Below are 16,792 nucleotides of genomic sequence, written 5' to 3' on the forward strand. Positions count from 1 at the left end.
TGGCATTCTTTCCCTTGAATAAAATATATGAAATTAGCCTCTAACTTCTTAATGAGGTGTGAACAAACATCAACCAAAGAAATATTTCATTAAATGTCATTGACTGCCAGGGACTGATTATCAGGAAAAAGTTCAGCATATCAGTGAATGTGTGCACAGGTACTGATATTTGACCAGATGGGTGTTGAATCTTTAAAATCCAGGTATTTTTTGGATTTAGCATATTGACATGTTCTCCAGATGGCAGGAATCACGGGAAGTTTGAGGAGTTTTTGGAAACATGAGTGGCATACAATAGTATATGAACAACAGAGAGCATGGTCAACTCCAGGCTCAATGTTGCATGTGAGACTGCCCTTCCCTAAACTAGACAATGTGTTACCTAATGTTCCATGATTATACTCAACATCTGAATGATATGTAACTTTTATGACCTTCTCAACTTCTGTCACAGTATAGAACTTCTGATGAAATCCATTGTGTTTGTGCATAATGGCTGTTGACACATGGTCAGGTATGAGCTATGCAGGAGAAGATTGTCCTTGGGATTTACGCTATGCACATGAATGCAGTCATGGCCCCTGAGGGTAGAAAACATGATCTCAAAACATGTTTTCAAAAATGAGTTGATGAGAAGTTTTCAGACCTCAGATGTAGAGCCTGAGGCCAGAATTTTCCCTATGTATCTAGGGAGCCTGACATAGGAGAAATAGAAAGGAACTGTGAATATAATAAGTGAATCTCCAAACAGCAGTATCTTTAAAACAGACACATAGGTGTAACTGTGTGTGTGATGTCTTTCTACATCAGAAACGGATTTCACAGCAGCTCCTTCTTAGATCCTAGCAGACATGAAGAAGCTCTGTACTTTCACTATTTCATTTTTGTTTCTTAAGTTTTCTCTCATCTTGTGCTGTTTGACTGAACCCAGTTGCTTTTGGAGGATAAAGAATAGTGAAGATAGTGATGGAGATTTGCAAAGGGAATGTCATTTTTACCTTTCGTTACATGATGAACCTATTGAAGATAATTTTGATAATTCAGATTTAAATTTTCGGTAAGTCATTAACTTTATTTCTTTTGTCAATGTCATTAGTTTGACATATTTATCTGTATACACAAACTGTGGGTTCTGTTCTCTTCCTCACCATGTAACTTTAAGGACCCCTGAAAACGAATTATTATATCAATCACTATTTTAATACTTCAAAATGTGTCACAGTTTAGTAGGGTTTTAGTTCAATTTTATACTCCAGTTCACAGTGCTGGACCATGTGAATGTCTGGATCCTCTCTATTGAGTCTTTGTTGAAAGTATATGTTGAAAGATATCTTTTCATCTGCCTTGAATTCACAATTCCCTCCTTTGTCAAGAACTCAATATGAAGAGACTGCATCACTGCCTATATTCAATTGTCTGCCCACGCCTCATTATGATCATGCATCTAAATGCCTTAATAAAAGTGTTACCTAATTCTGGTTTCCAACAGATGAACATGCATTGTTTCATTGAAATATTTGTGAATGTGTTGGTCTACTATACTTGCTTAAATGTATAACATTACTTATATACTTGTGAATATACATATACTTTGCTTTATAAAATAGTCTTTAAATGAGTCTCATCCTGCAGCTCTCAATTTGGTACTGAATAAGGAAAAAGAATGCTAGTCTTATATTCTGTTACCAGAATAATCTTTTTATCCAATTACACAAATGCACAGGCACTGATTAGGCTTCTTATCACTATAAGATACAAGGTCAATATTTCTATTAACTACTCAATAAACTTAACATTATTTAGTAATTAATATTTATTCACAAGTCCTTTCCATTCATCCTATGACATGTGCCCTGGATACATAGGGAAAATTCTGGTCTTAATCTCTACATCTGAGGTCTGAAAAGATAAATCTAGGAGAATCATTGTGTTCCAGTTGAAAAGAACCTTTTCTCAATGTGGCTATTAGATCTGAGATCCAAAGTGTGAGGTGTTATCATTTGTGGCTGCAGATAATGAGGGAACGAGTGTTGAAATCATTTACCTTTTAGCTAATCATTGTGCCTGCGACTTCTTTCTTTCATAAACTAAGGTTTCTTGTGCTTTTATGTTTTTGGTTCTCATCCCATCCCCTTTTCAATTTTCATGTCTTTGGGATAAAGGAATACATTTTTCAATGGGTAGCCACAGTGCACTGTACACTTTGATAGTGATGGTTGTTTCACATTATTATCCTTCTGTGTTAGGTGAGTAGGAATTATATTTCTGAAGTATCCTTAATTTTTACCACACCTATTGGCCAAAAATTGTGGAAATTCTCATTGATGACAATTGTTTAAGCCATAATAAGTTTTAAAATTACAAATATATGAACTGTGTCAATATACTTTTGGGATTAGAAAGAAAAACTTAGCGCTGAACTCTTAATTGAAAAATACAAATTTTAGCAAAAGACCATGTTTGGTGTCTTTACACCTGATAAGAGGCAATAGAGAATAACAGATGAACTGCCAACTGTGCTGGGGCAGAGAAGATCTCTTTGCTCAGACATCACTTAAAGGATCTCAATGTATTAGGAAGATTGTGGTATTAAAAGAATTGTGATAAAACTTTTACAAGATAGAAATAGTAAGAACACACTAAAAGGCAACATGAACTTGATGTGTACAAGACCTTCTGGTCATATGGTATATTGTATCATTGTGTATATCTTGAAATGGATAAATAAAATTAAATAAAATGGATATTAAAATGAGTAGCCTGATTGGTGATATTAACATTTGAATATATTAAAAGCATGATCTAAAAACATACAAAACAATTATAAAACATGTTCTAACATATTATTCATAATTTTCTTCCTGTGAATAAAATTAGCAATTTCATAATGCTTAAGTTCATAGAGTTTTTGTTATTTGGAAATATGTAAAATATTCTTACTGATAAAATATTTTCTCTACTTGAAACACTGATAATCTTCTTAAAGTAAGCTGATTGTTTGTCAAGAAACACAACTATATAGTGGGTTTTGAATACTCTCATACTGTCAGGTGGTATCTAATAAGGGCTTTTGAATATATTTCTTAATGATTCACTATATAAAATTTTATGCTCCTTTATTATGCTTAATTCCCAAAGAGTATTTTGTATGTTTTGTAATAACTTAGTAGTGAACATTAGACATAGTATCCTCAGTTATGGATATTATTAAATATTCATAAATGATATTTCAGTATCCTCAGTTATGGATATTATTAAATATTCATAAATGATAAAAGGATAAGAATAAAAAAGTTGAAAAAAACAGATATATTAGTTGATACCCAAAGTTTTCAATAATATTAAGATGATTGATGTATAAATTGCAGTTAAATAAAAATTATAAGGACAATCTGTTAGGTATTTCATATGTAGTGGAAGTCATGCTCTTTTATATATCTGTGGAATTACATCTCCAAGGTTATTTTATAGCAGTCTCACACAATAGGACTGTAATTTAGTTCAAGGATGGCATTCAGAGATAAAACAATGTTTATTTATTTTCATGAATACAAAATGTATCATATCACAGTGCCCAATGTGTATGAATTCTTAAATTGTATTCGGCTCTAAAGATCCCTAATATATCAGGCTTATTTCAAGACATTTATACAGAAATTTAGTATATCTCATATTACAAACTTTACTGCAGTTGAAATTTTATATTTCACACATCTCCCTTAATCATCACTATGCCCTCTTGTAGAATTGCAGCAAGTGAATATGAGCTTCTTCTGGTAATGTTTTTTGCTACTGATGAGATCAACAAGAATCCTAATCTTTTACCCAACATGACTTTGATGTTCTCCATCATTGGTGGAAACTGTCATAATTTATTGAGAGATCTGGATCAAGAATATACACAAACATATGGACATATGAATTTTGTTAATTATTTCTGTTATTTAGATCATTCATGTACCATAGGTCTGACAGGACCATCATGGAAAACATCCTTAAAACTGGCAATGCATTCTTCGATGCCACTGGTAAGTAATTTTCACACTGAATGGGTTAAGAACATTAAATTACATTTACAGGTGCCTACAAGAAAACTTGGAAATAATGCATTTGTGGGTGTGCTGCTACACAAATACACACACATACATACACATTATATATATATGAATTAAATAATCATTTCATAGATGTACTGTGCGTACAGGTAAAATTGTATTCTAGGAATTTTAGACTTATCAGAAATAGTCTAGAATCTAATAGGAATAATACATGATGTGTATAGTACAATCTTTCTTTTCTTATCTAGAGTTCTGGAAGGTGAGTAGCATTAAATGTATATGAGTCTAAATATCCTAATAATAATATTCTTCACTGGAAGTTTCATCCTGTCTTCTGCATCCTTTAGGTTTTCTTTGGAACATTTAATCCTAACCTACGCGACCATGACCGGCTGCCCCATGCCCATCAAGTAGCCACCAAGGACACACATTTATCACGTGGCATGGTCTCCTTGATGTTTCATTTTAGATGGACTTGGATAGGACTGGTCATCTCAGATGATGATCAGGGTATTCAGTTTCTCTCAGATGTAAGAGAAGAAAGCCAAAGGCATGGGATCTGTTTAGCTTTTGTTAATGTGATCCCAGAAAACATGCAGATATACATGACAAGAGCTACAATATATGATAAACAAATTATGACATCTTCAGCAAAGGTTGTTATCATTTATGGTGAAATGAACTCTACTCTAGAAGTCAGCTTTAGAAGATGGGAAGAGTTAGGTGCTCATAGAATCTGGATCACAACCTCTCAATGGGATGTCATCACACATAAAATAGAATTCACACTTAATCTTTTCCATGGGACTATTACTTTTGCACACCACAGAGTTGAGATTCCTAAATTAAGGAATTTTATGCAAACAATGAACACAGTCAAATACCTAAAAGATATTTCTCATACTATACTGGAATGGAATTATTTTAATTGTTCAATCTCCAAGAACAGCATTAAAATGCATCATATTACATTCAACAACACATTGGAATGGACAGCACTGCACAGCTATGATATGGCCATGAGTGATGAAGGTTACAATCTGTACAATGCTGTTTATGCTGCGGCCCACAACTACCATGAACACATTCTTCAACAAGTAGAGTCTCAGAAAAAGACAGAACACAAAAGACATTTCACTGCTTGTCAGCAGGTAAAGACTTACATTTCATTATGCTTAGATATATCAATGTGATCTTTTAAATGGAACCAGAGGAACAACTGTACATTTGTTAGAGATTATTCTCTCAGTTCAATGATTTGTATACTGCAAAAGCCCCTAATGATTCATTTACATGGATGAATTTCACTCACAAAGATAATATTTAATAAGAGACCATACATTTTTACGAATACCAGTGAGTTTTGTGAAAAGGTGTCTCACATTTCAACCAAATGAGTTCAAAATTTAGAATAGGAGCCAAGAGTTTTATCATAAAAGCCTTAAGTGATGACTAGACTGGAATTTTTTGCTGAAGAAAAGTTTTTCAGAAATTGATACATGTATGTGCTGTGGTTATTATTTAGCCATTTAAATTAACAATATACAAAAACATAAATTACTAAGACTGCACATTTCATTAAATTTATGTTAATTTTATATGAGTATACTCTATGTACATGAAAATAATTTGTTTATTTTCACAATTTCCAGATATTCAGACTTCCCCTTCATTCTCTCATACATGGATTCATTTAAATGAATTTTTTTTGACAAGAATGTTCACACAGACACACACGCAAACACACAGACATACACAGACACACACACACACAGTTACTTGTTATCTAGTAATCATTTTTTCTAGCACATTTTATCTTTATCATTAATATTAAGTATATAAGTTTTCAGTTATCAATGAGGTATACTATATTTTTCTACACACATTTATTTCAATACAGCTGTCTCTTCTGAAAGTCATTAAGAAATTGGGGAATTCTTAATTTGGAATTACCTTTATTGATATGCTTTATTGATATTGTAAGCATGCATCTCTTCTAGGTGTCCTCCTTGATGAAAACCAGGGTATTTACGAACCCTGTTGGAGAACTGGTAAACATGAAGCATAGGGAAAATCAGTGTACAGAGTATGACATTTTCATCATTTGGAATTTTCCACAAGGCCTTGGATTAAAAGTGAAAATAGGAAGCTATATACCTTGTTTTAAAAAGAGTCAACAACTTCATATATCTGATGATTTGGAATGGGCCATGGGAGGAACAGCAGTGGGTATACCATAATTTTTTCAGGTTATGTGTATTTTAAAATATAACACTCTGTGGTTAAGACCAATTACTACTCTTGCAAAAGACCATCCTAAATTGCAATATGCAAAATTTGATAATGCTCAATTTCATGTAAATCTGGTAGTAGATGGATCACTGGCCTCTGGAATCCATGTTCAATAGTACCCAAATACCTGTTCACCTACAATGCAGGGATATATTTAATGTTTTTAAAGTATAATGTATATGTACATATGATTAATGAAAAGTTTGTAACTATATATCATCCATGGGATATTTTGTTGGTTCTGTGCAAACATATCTATAGCCTAATTAAGTATATCACGCAGTCGTGAACATAAATGTTTCTCCAGATTCAAGGTTTTAGCTTTTTAATTTATATATTTTGTATTGTTTATTTATTTATTTATTTACATTTCAAGTGTTATCCCCCTTCGTGATTTCCCCTCCTCCGTGGAGTATAGCCTTATCTGGCATCAGTGGGAGAGGAATCCCTTTGGCCTGTGAAGGCTTGATGCCCCAGCACAGGGGAATGCTAGAGTGGTGAGGCAGGAGTGGGTGGGTGGGGAGCTCCCTCATAGATGCAGAGAAAAGAGAGAAAGGGATAGTGTGTTCAAGGTTTTCTTTTACACTTAGGAATACTTCATTAATTTTATGGGAGTCTTCTATAACATATTTTGTTCGTAGTCATAAAACTACTCTTTCTTGATTTACCCTTCCTTCTCCCTCCATACACCACAGTATTCTATTTTGTAATTTATAAATCATGAAAGAAATACTTGTGCCACCTAAACATTCTTTTTGGATTGATCAGTTTAGGAAGGAAAATTTTATAATTGCTACAACCTGAATGTTACATATAAAATATTACACGATACAGTAATTTTTGTGTGACATTCAGTGTGTTGCAGGGTAATATAAATAAAAATATGCCTGATACTGTTAAGTGATACTGGGTATCAGAGGAATATGTATAGCATTTCTGTTAGTGTCCCATATATCAATTTATAGGTCGTTATTCATATGACAAATACATGAAATACACACTCACATGCATATTATATAACATTTATGCACTGTCTTAGGTTCCCTCCTCTGTGTGTAGTGTGATGTGTTCTGCTGGATTCAGGAAAATTCAACAGAAAGAAACAGCAAACTGCTGCTTTGATTGTGTTCATTGCACAGAAAATGAGATTTCCAATGAAACAGGTACATGCTTGCATGCAGAAGAAAAAATGCTGAATTTGAATACCTTCTGTTTCCAAACTAGAAACACGAAATGGCCGACATGCAAACTGAAGACCTAAACTCTCCATGATTCAGAACGTAATCAGTTATATAATGTCAACTTCTTCTGGACTCAGCAAATAACTTCCAATATCTTCTCCAGTCAAGACATTTCTCTCACAATATGATGGTTACTGATTTTATATTATATAGAAAGTGTTTAGGCGGACCTACCGGGACAACAATTTTTTAAAGAAACATTTTAGATGTAATCTATGCATATGTTTATTCTTCTTTGATTCATTGTACATAGATATTTGATCACCTGATGTGTCCACAATCTTTCCCTCCATCACCAAGCTTACTCTGTGAAAAAGATCAGATGCGCAGGGTAACAGTTGTTGTTTAATGAAATATATTTTAATAGGTTTAATGGACAAATGATTAAGTATTTCCTGTCAAAGAATTAGAACAAGAGTGCAGGTTTCAATAATGGAACAAGAGATGGGCTAGTGCTTAGCTAAGAATAGAGGGAGGAAAGTTAACATCCATGAACTTCATGCCATGTAGCTTGAAATGCGTATTTGGGGAGTAAGAGATTGTAAAACAATGAGAGGGACTTGCATAGGTCTATGAGGTCTACAGCTTCAAGAATGAAAATATTCCTTTTTGCAAATAGTGTTTAAATGAGGAATTGTATGTTCTGGTTCCTATGTGAAGACACAGACAAAGGCACAAACCACAGAGCAAACAAAGCACAAAATGCATTTCATCAACTGACACCAGTACTGATGTCTGCACACTACCTTTGTCTGTGAATAATGTATTTATGTTTGGAGGAATTAAATACTCTGAGATTATTACTATTAGTCACCATTTTTTTATCTTTATTTAATAAGTATTTTTTTCTGTTGTACTTCTTCTGTTGTTTTGTTTGATGACAAACATAGGTTAGTACAGTGCAATCTTAAGTTAGTGGTTCTATAGCAAATAGGAATGGAAGAGATGCTCAACACCAAAATGTTTATTAATATTTCCTATGAATAATACAAATGTAAAATTATTTCCTATGTAATTATGATATCGTATAAGGGTTTATGTATATTTACCAGCAGATATGGAACAATGTGTGAAGTGTCCAGATGATAAGTATGCCAACATAGAGCAAACCTACTGTCTCTCAAGAGCTGTATCATTTCTGGCTTATGACGAGCCACTGGGGATGGCTCTAGGCTGCATGGCATTGTCCTTCTCGGCCATCACAATTCTATTCCTTGTCACATTTGTGAAGTATAATGATACTCCCATTGTGAAGGCCAATAACCGCATTCTCAGCTATATCCTGCTCATCTCTCTAGTCTTCTGCTTTCACTGCTCCCTGCTCTTCATTGGACATCCTGACCAGGTCACCTGCATCTTGCAGCAGACCACATTTGGAGTATTTTTCACTGTGGCTGTTTCTACAGTGTTGGCCAAAACAATAACTGTGGTCATGGCTTTCAAGCTCACTACTCCAGGAAGAAGAATGAGAGGGATGTTGGTAACAGGGGCTCCTAAGTTGGTCATTCCCATTTGTACCCTAATCCAACTTGTTCTCTGTGGAATCTGGTTGGTAACATCTCCTCCCTCTATTGACAGAGATATCCAATCTGAACATGGGAAGATGGTCATTCTTTGCAATAAAGGCTCTGTCATTGCCTTCCACGTTGTCCTTGGATACTTGGGCTTCTTGGCTCTGGTGAGCTTCTCTTTGGCTTTCTTGGCTAGGAACCTTCCTGACACATTCAATGAAGCCAAGTTCCTAACTTTCAGCATGCTGGTGTTCTGCAGTGTCTGGATCACCTTCCTCCCTGTCTACCACAGCACCAGGGGGAGGGTCATGGTGGTTGTGGAGGTTTTCTCCATCTTGGCTTCTAGTGCAGGGTTGCTAATGTGTATCTTTGTCCCAAAGTGTTATGTTATTTTAATTAAACCAGATTCAAATTTTATACTGAACCGCAAAGGTAAATTGCTTTATTGAAATATTCATACTATGAAAATGTTAAATGATACTCAACATATTTTTTCTTTGTCTTAACAAAATTAGTACTTAATCTTATAAAAATTTAAATAATATACAAATTTTAACTAAGAAACAGTACAGAACTGTCTATCGTAATACCAATTACATAACTTTGGTGAAAAATGGTCTCATTCATAAGGACACAATTCTGAAGATATTGAGAACCAGGAATCTCAACTGAGGATATGCTACCATCATCCTGACCTGTGTTTTTGTGTGTAAACCAAGAACTTAATTAACGATTAATATAAGGTGACCATACTGACTGTGAACACTACCATCTGTAGGTGAGTTGTTCTAGGAGTTATAAGAAAGAAGTCTGAAGACAACATTGACATAAAGCCAGTCATCGCCATTATCTGTCATGCTTTCATGGAGTGCCTGCATCCAATTTCATGCCTTGGCTTCATTCAATATATTGTGACCAAGGTACATAAGTAAATAAACACTTTGCCCCCAAGCTTCTTTTGATCACTGTGTGTGTGTGTGTGTGTTCACAACAACGGAATATAAAATATCAACAAAATGGTAAATTGTTTCTGATGAGATTTAAAATATCATGGAATCCTGTTGCAATAAAAGGCACTTATTTGAAATAAGAAACAAGCGTGAATATTAGCAGTGTGAAGTACATGACAGTATTGCCTATGACAGCACAGAAGCACTGTACTTTGGAATAACTATAAAATGTACTAGGCAGATGTTAAGAATGTCAGATAACATTACAAAGAAAGAAATATTTTATTAAAGGGACAATGCATATCAAATTGTGCCTACAACATAAGGTTCTTTACATTTATGTGAAAAGACACAATGAGGAGAAATGGAGGGGCCTGGGAAGGAAAGTGGACAGGGTGGGGGAAATTGGAGGGAGAGGGAAACTTGGTCTGGGATTGGCTGAGCAAAAAGGACTGAAACCCTGAGGGCCAGCAGAAAGAATGTAAAAAAGCAACCTCAGGAGAGAGGAGGATTGGGGAAACCCAGCGCATTCAGTAGAGAGAGGGACTTTTGAACCCACCTCCAGCAGGCAGCTCAAGTAAGTGATGGGGATACCACCCCACAGTCACAATTCTGATGGATATTGTTCCTGTCTTAAAGAAGAATAGGGATAGAAATGGAGATAATCCTGAGAAAAGGAAGGTCCAATGACAAGCCAAAGTGGGGTCCAGCTCAGTGGGAGGGCCCAAGGCCTGACACTATTACTGAGGTTATAGAACACTCACAAAAAGGGGCCTATCATGACTGCCCTCCAAAAGACCCAGCAACAGCTGAAAAGGTCAGGTGCAGATATTTGCACCCAACCAATGGACAGAAACAGCTGACACCTGTTGTTGAATGAGGGAAGCTGAATGAAGCTGCTGAGAAGGGCCATCCTATATGAGAACCAACAGTCTCAGGTAATCTGGACCCCAAGATCTCTCTAACACTGGGCCACCCCAGGGAGTTCACACCCACTGATATGAGGCCCCCAACACACATCCAGTAGAAGACTTCCAGGTCTGTGTTCATTCAGAGATAATGCACCTAATCCTCAAGGGACTGGAGGATCAAGGGCATATAGAGGTCAGGTGAAGTGGGTGTGCAGGTATCCACATGGAGAAGGCATGGAATATGGAGCAGTCTGAAGGTGGATGGGGCTGTGGTGAATGGAATATGTAGTGTAAAATATAAATGAAAAATAAAATTAAATTTAAAAAGAAATGTAAAGAAATAAATAATATAACCAATGATAAATAAATAAACAAAGGAAGAAAGGAGAGACAGGGAGAGGGAGAAGGACAGGGAGACGGGGAGGGGCAGCCAGAGGGGAGAGAGAGAGAGAGAGAGAGAGGGAGGAGAGAGAGAGAGAGAGACAGAGAGAGACAGAGAGAGAGAGACAGAGACAGAGACAGAGACAGAGACAGAGACAGAGACAGAGAGAGAGAGAGAGAGAGAGAGAGAGAGAGAGAGAGAGAGAGAGAGAGAGAGAGAAGACATCCTGAGTTTTGCAATAAAATGGATGGAACTAGAAAATATTATCCAGAGTGAGGTAACTCAGACCCAAAAGGACATTAGAGACTGCATTAGTTAGGGAAGCAGAAAACCGGCCTGAGTAGGGCCACAGGCCTCTTCCGGCCGGACCAGCACGGGGGTAGCTAGAGTGCAGGGTCGGCTGACACCCGCCAGCTACCCACGACCCCCGCCACAGGATTTTGAGACTGCTGGTGTGTGGAACACAGCTTCTGCTCCAGTCCAATCATGCGGGACCTGAGACTGCTTTGGTTGGGGAGGCAGAAATCCGGCCTGAGTAGGGCCACAAGCCTCTTCCGGTCAGAAAAGCACCTGGGTATCTAGGGCGCAGGGTCGTCTGACACCTGCCAGCTACCGACATCCCCCGCCACAGGATTTTGAGACTTCTGGTGAGTGGAACACAGCTTCTACTCTAATCTTTAAACAGTGACAATGACAACAACTAACCCCAGAGATTACCAGATGGTGAAAGGTAAATGTAATAATCTTACTAACAGAAACCAAGACCACTCACCATCATCAGAACCCAGCACTCCCACTTCGCCCAGTCCAGGGTACCCCAACACACCAGAAAAGCTAGACACGGATCTAAAAGCATATATCTTGATGATGGTAGAGGACATCAAGAAGGACTTTAATAACACACTTAAAGAAATACAAAGGAACACTGGTAAACAGGTAGAAGACATTAAAGAGGAAGCACAAAAATCCCTTAAAGAATTGCAGGAGAACACTGATAAAGAGTTACAAATCCTTAAAGGAAAACAGGATAACATAATCAAACAGGTAGAAGTCCTTACAGAAAAACAGGAAAACACATCCAAACAGATGATGGAATTGAACAAAACCATACTAGACCTAAAAAGGGAAGTAGACACAATAAAGAAAACCCAAAATGAGGCAACACTGGAGATAGAAACCCTAGGAAAGAAATCTGGAACCATAGATACCAGCATCAGCAACAGAATACAAGAGATGGAAGAGAGAATCTCAGGTGCAGAAGATTCCATAGAGAACATCGGCACAACAATCAAGGAAAATGTAAAATGCAAAAAGATCCTAACTCAAAACATCCAAGAAATACAGGACACAATGAGAAGACCAAACCTACGGATAATAGGAGTGGATGAGAATGAAGATTTTCAACTCCAAGGACCAGCAAACATCTTCAACAAAATTATAGAAGAAAACTTCCCAAATCTAAAGAAAGAGATGCCCATGAACATACAAGAAGCCTACAGAACTCCAAATAGACTGGACCAGAAAAGAAATACCTCCCGACACATAATAATCAGAACAACAAATGCTCTAAATAAAGACAGAATACTAAAAGCAGTAAGAAAAAAAGGCCAAGTAACATATAAAGGCAAGCCTATCAGAATTACACCAGATTTCTCACCAGAGACTATGAAAGCCAGAAGATCCTGGACGGATGTTATACAGACACTAAAAGAACACAAACTCCAGCCCAGGTTACTATACCCAGCCAAACTCTCAATTACCATAGATGGAGAAACCAAAGTATTCCACGACAAAAACAAATTCACACATTATCTCTCCACGAATCCAGCCCTTCAAAGGATAATAACAGAAAAAAACCAATACAAGGACAGGAACCACGCCCTAGAAACAACAAGAAGGTAATCCCTCAACAAACCTAAAAGAAGACAGCCACAAGAACAGAATGACAACTTTATCAACAAAAATAACAGGAAACAACAATTACTTTTCCTTAATATCTCTTAATATCAATAGACTCAACTCCCCGATAAAAAGACATAGACTAACAAACTGGCTACACAAACAAGACCCAACATTTTGCTGCTTACAGGAAACTCATCTCAGAGAAAAAGATAGACACTACCTCAGAATGAAAGGCTGTAAAACAATTTTCCAAGCAAATGGTATGAAGAAACAAACTGGAGTAGCCATTCTAATATTTTATAAGATTGACTTCCAACCCAAAGTCATCAAAAAAGACAGGGAGGGGCACTTCATACTCATCAAAGGTAAAATCCTCCAAGAGGAACTATCAATTCTGAATATCTATGCTCCAAATACAAAGGCAGCCACATTCATTAAAGAAACTTTAGTAAATCTCAAAGCACACATTGCACCTCATACAATAATAGTGGGAGACTTCAACACACCACTTTCACCAATGGACAGATCATGGAAACAGAAACTAAACAGGGACACAGTGAAACTAACAGAAGTTATGAATCAAATGGATCTGGCAGATATCTACAGAACATTCTATCCTAAAACAAAAGGATATACCTTCTTTTCAGCACCTCATGGTACTTTCTCCAAAACTGACCACATAATTGGTCACAAAACAGGCCTCAACAGATACAAAAATATTGAAATTGTCCCATGCATCCTATCAGATCACCATGGACTAAGGCTGATCTTCAATAACAAAATAAATAATAGAAAGCAAACCTTCACGTGGAAACTGAACAACACTCTTCTCAATGATACCTTGGTCAAGGAAGGAATAAAGAAAGAAATTAAGGACTTTTTAGAGTTCAATGAAAATGAAGCCACAACATACCCAAACTTATGGGACGCAATGAAAGCATTTCTAAGAGGAAAACTCATAGCTCTGAGTGCCTCCAAAAGGAAACTAGAGAGAGCACACATTAGCAGCTTGACAACATACCTAAAAGCACTAGAACAAAAGGAAGCAAATTCACCCAAGAGGAGTGGACGGCAGGAAATAATCAAACTAAGGGGCGAAATCAACCAAGTGGAAACAAGAAGAACTATTCAAAGAATCAACCAATCAAGGAGCTGATTCTTTGAGAAAATCAACAAGATAGATAAACCCTTAGCCAGACTCACTAGAGGGCACAGGGAAAGCATCCTAATTAACAAAATCAGAAATGAAAAAGGAGACATAACAACAGATCCTGAAGACATCCAAAACACCATCAGATCCTTCTACCAAAGGCTATACTCAACAAAACTGGAGAACCTGGATGAAATGGACAAGTTCCTAGACAGATACAAGGTACCAAAGTTGAATCAAGATCAGGTTAATGATCTAAACAGCCCTATATCCCCCAAAGAAATAGAAGCAGTCATTAATAGTCTCCCAACTAAAAAAAGCCCAGGACCAGATGGGTTTAGTGCAGAGTTCTATCAGACCTTCAAAGAAGATCTAATCCCAGTTTTTCACAAACTATTCCACAAAATAGAAACAGAAGGTACTCTACTCAACTCATTCTATGAAGCCACAATTACTCTGATACCTAAACCACAAAAAGACCCAACAAAGATAGAAAACTTCAGACCAATATCCCTTATGAATATTGATGCAAAAATCCTCAATAAAGTTCTTGCTAACCGAATCCAAGAACACATCAAAACAATCATCCATCCTGACCAAGTAGGTTTCATCCCAGGGATGCAGGGATGGTTCAATATACGGAAATCCATCAACGTAATCCAGTATATAAACAAACTCAAAGACAAAAACCACATGGTCATCTCGTCAGATGCGGAAAAAGCATTTGACAAGATCCAACACCCATTCATGATAAAAGTCTTGGAAAGATCAGGAATTCAAGGCCCATACCTAAACATGATAAAAGCAATCTACAGCAAACCAGTAGCCAACATCAAAGTAAATGGTGAGAAACTGGAAGCATCCCACTAAAATCAGGGACTAGACAAGGCTGCCCATTTTCTCCATACCTATTCAACATTGTACTTGAAGTCCTAGCCAGAGCAATTTGAAAACAAAAGGAGCTCAAGAAGTTACAAATGGAACGTAAGAAGTCAAAATATCATTTTTTGCACATGATATGATAGTATATATAAGGGACCCTAAAAATTCCACCAGAGAGAACCTAAACCTGATAAACAGCTCCAGGGAAGTAGCTGGATATAAAATTAACTCAAACAAGTCAATGGCCTTTCTCTACACAAAGGATAAACAGTCTGAGAAAGAAATTAGGAAACAACACCCTTCACAAGAGTCACAAATAATATAAAATACCTTGGTGTGACGTTAGCTAAGGAAGTGAAAGATCTGTGTGATAATATCTTCAAGTCTCTGAAGAAATAAATTAAAGAAGATCTCAGGAGATAAAAAGATCTCCCATGCTCATGGATTTTCAGGATCAATATAGTAAAAATGGCTATCTTGCCAAAAGCAATCTACAGATTCAATGCAATCCCCATTAAAATTCCAACTCAATTCTTCAACGAATTAGAAAGGGCAATCTGCAAATTCATCTGGAACAATAAAAAGTCTAGGGTGGCAAAAACTCTTGTCAAGAATAAAAAGAATCTCTGGGGGAATCACCATTCCCGGTATAAAGCTGTACTACAGAGCAATTGTGATAAATCTGCATGGTACTGGTACAGCGACATACATGTAGATCAATGGAATAGAATTGAAGACCCAGAAATGAACCCACACACCTACGGTCACTTCATCTTCGACAAGGGAGCTAAAACCATCCAGTGGAAGAAAGACAGCATTTTCAACAAATGGTGCTGACACAACTGGCAGTTATCATGTAGAAAAATGCAAATTGTTCCAATCCTATCTCCTTGTACTAAGGTCAAATCTAAGTGAATCAAGGAACTTCACATAAAACCAGAGACACTGAAACTTATAGAGGAGAAAGTAGGAAAAAGCCTCGAAGATATGGGCACAGGGGAAAAATTCCTGAATAGAACAGCAAAGGCTTGTGCTGTAAGATCGAGAATTGACAAATGGAACCTCATAAAATTGCAAAGCTTCTGTAAGTCAAAAGTCACCGTCAATAAGACAAAAAGGGCACCAACAGATTGGGAAAGGACCTTTACCTATCCTAAATCAGATAGGGGACCTATATCAAATATACATAAAGAACTCAAGGAAGTCGACTGCAGAAAATCAAATAACCCCATTAAAAAATGGGGCTCAGACCTAAACAAAGAATTCTCACCTGAGGAATACCGAATGGCAGAGAAGCACCTGAAAAAATGTTCAGCATCCTTAATCATCAGGGAAATGCACCTCAAAACAACCCTGAGATTCCACCTCACACCAGTCAGAATGGCTAAGATCAAAAACTCAGGTGACAGCAGATGCTGGTGAGGATGTGGAGAAAGAGGAACACTCCTCCATTGTTGGTGGGATTGCAAGCTTGTACAACCACTCTGGAAATCAGTCTGGTAGTTCCTCAGAA

At 36.8% G+C, this 16,792-nt stretch overlaps 1 protein-coding gene across 5 annotated transcripts; it reads left to right on the forward strand.

The window, feature by feature from the left end:
* The first annotated feature begins 851 nt into the window (after positions 1–851).
* On the forward strand, positions 852–9,551 carry LOC147000036 (vomeronasal type-2 receptor 116-like). 5 transcript variants are annotated; one of them, XM_085834306.1, is made up of 6 exons: positions 852–1,057; positions 3,746–4,028; positions 4,406–5,209; positions 6,059–6,283; positions 7,390–7,513; positions 8,644–9,551. In XM_085834306.1, exons 1-6 carry the CDS (start codon positions 852–854, stop codon positions 9,549–9,551), a joined length of 2,550 nt encoding a protein of 849 aa, XP_085690432.1. The 5 variants fall into 5 exon arrangements, with proteins under 5 accessions (XP_085690432.1, XP_085690433.1, XP_085690434.1 ...); XM_085834307.1 differs by having other exon boundaries at positions 8,647–9,551; XM_085834308.1 differs by lacking the exon at positions 7,390–7,513 and having other exon boundaries at positions 6,059–6,287; positions 8,647–9,551.
* Positions 9,552–16,792: the final 7,241 nt, after the last annotated feature.

This window comes from Mus caroli, unplaced genomic scaffold (genome assembly GCF_978045245.1).
Source record: "Mus caroli unplaced genomic scaffold, Mus_caroli_1 scaffold_22, whole genome shotgun sequence".
NCBI lineage: Eukaryota > Metazoa > Chordata > Mammalia > Rodentia > Muridae > Mus > Mus caroli.

Excerpts from the sequence above, each read along its gene's own strand:
- LOC147000036 (XM_085834306.1), top strand. The coding sequence starts at position 852 with ATGAAGAAGCTCTGTACTTTCACTATTTCATTTTTGTTTCTTAAGTTT. Across the intron at positions 4,029-4,405 it reads TGCATTCTTCGATGCCACTG|GTTTTCTTTGGAACATTTAA; the intron begins GTAAGTAATTTT and ends TGCATCCTTTAG. Across the intron at positions 5,210-6,058 it reads ATTTCACTGCTTGTCAGCAG|GTGTCCTCCTTGATGAAAAC; the intron begins GTAAAGACTTAC and ends CATCTCTTCTAG.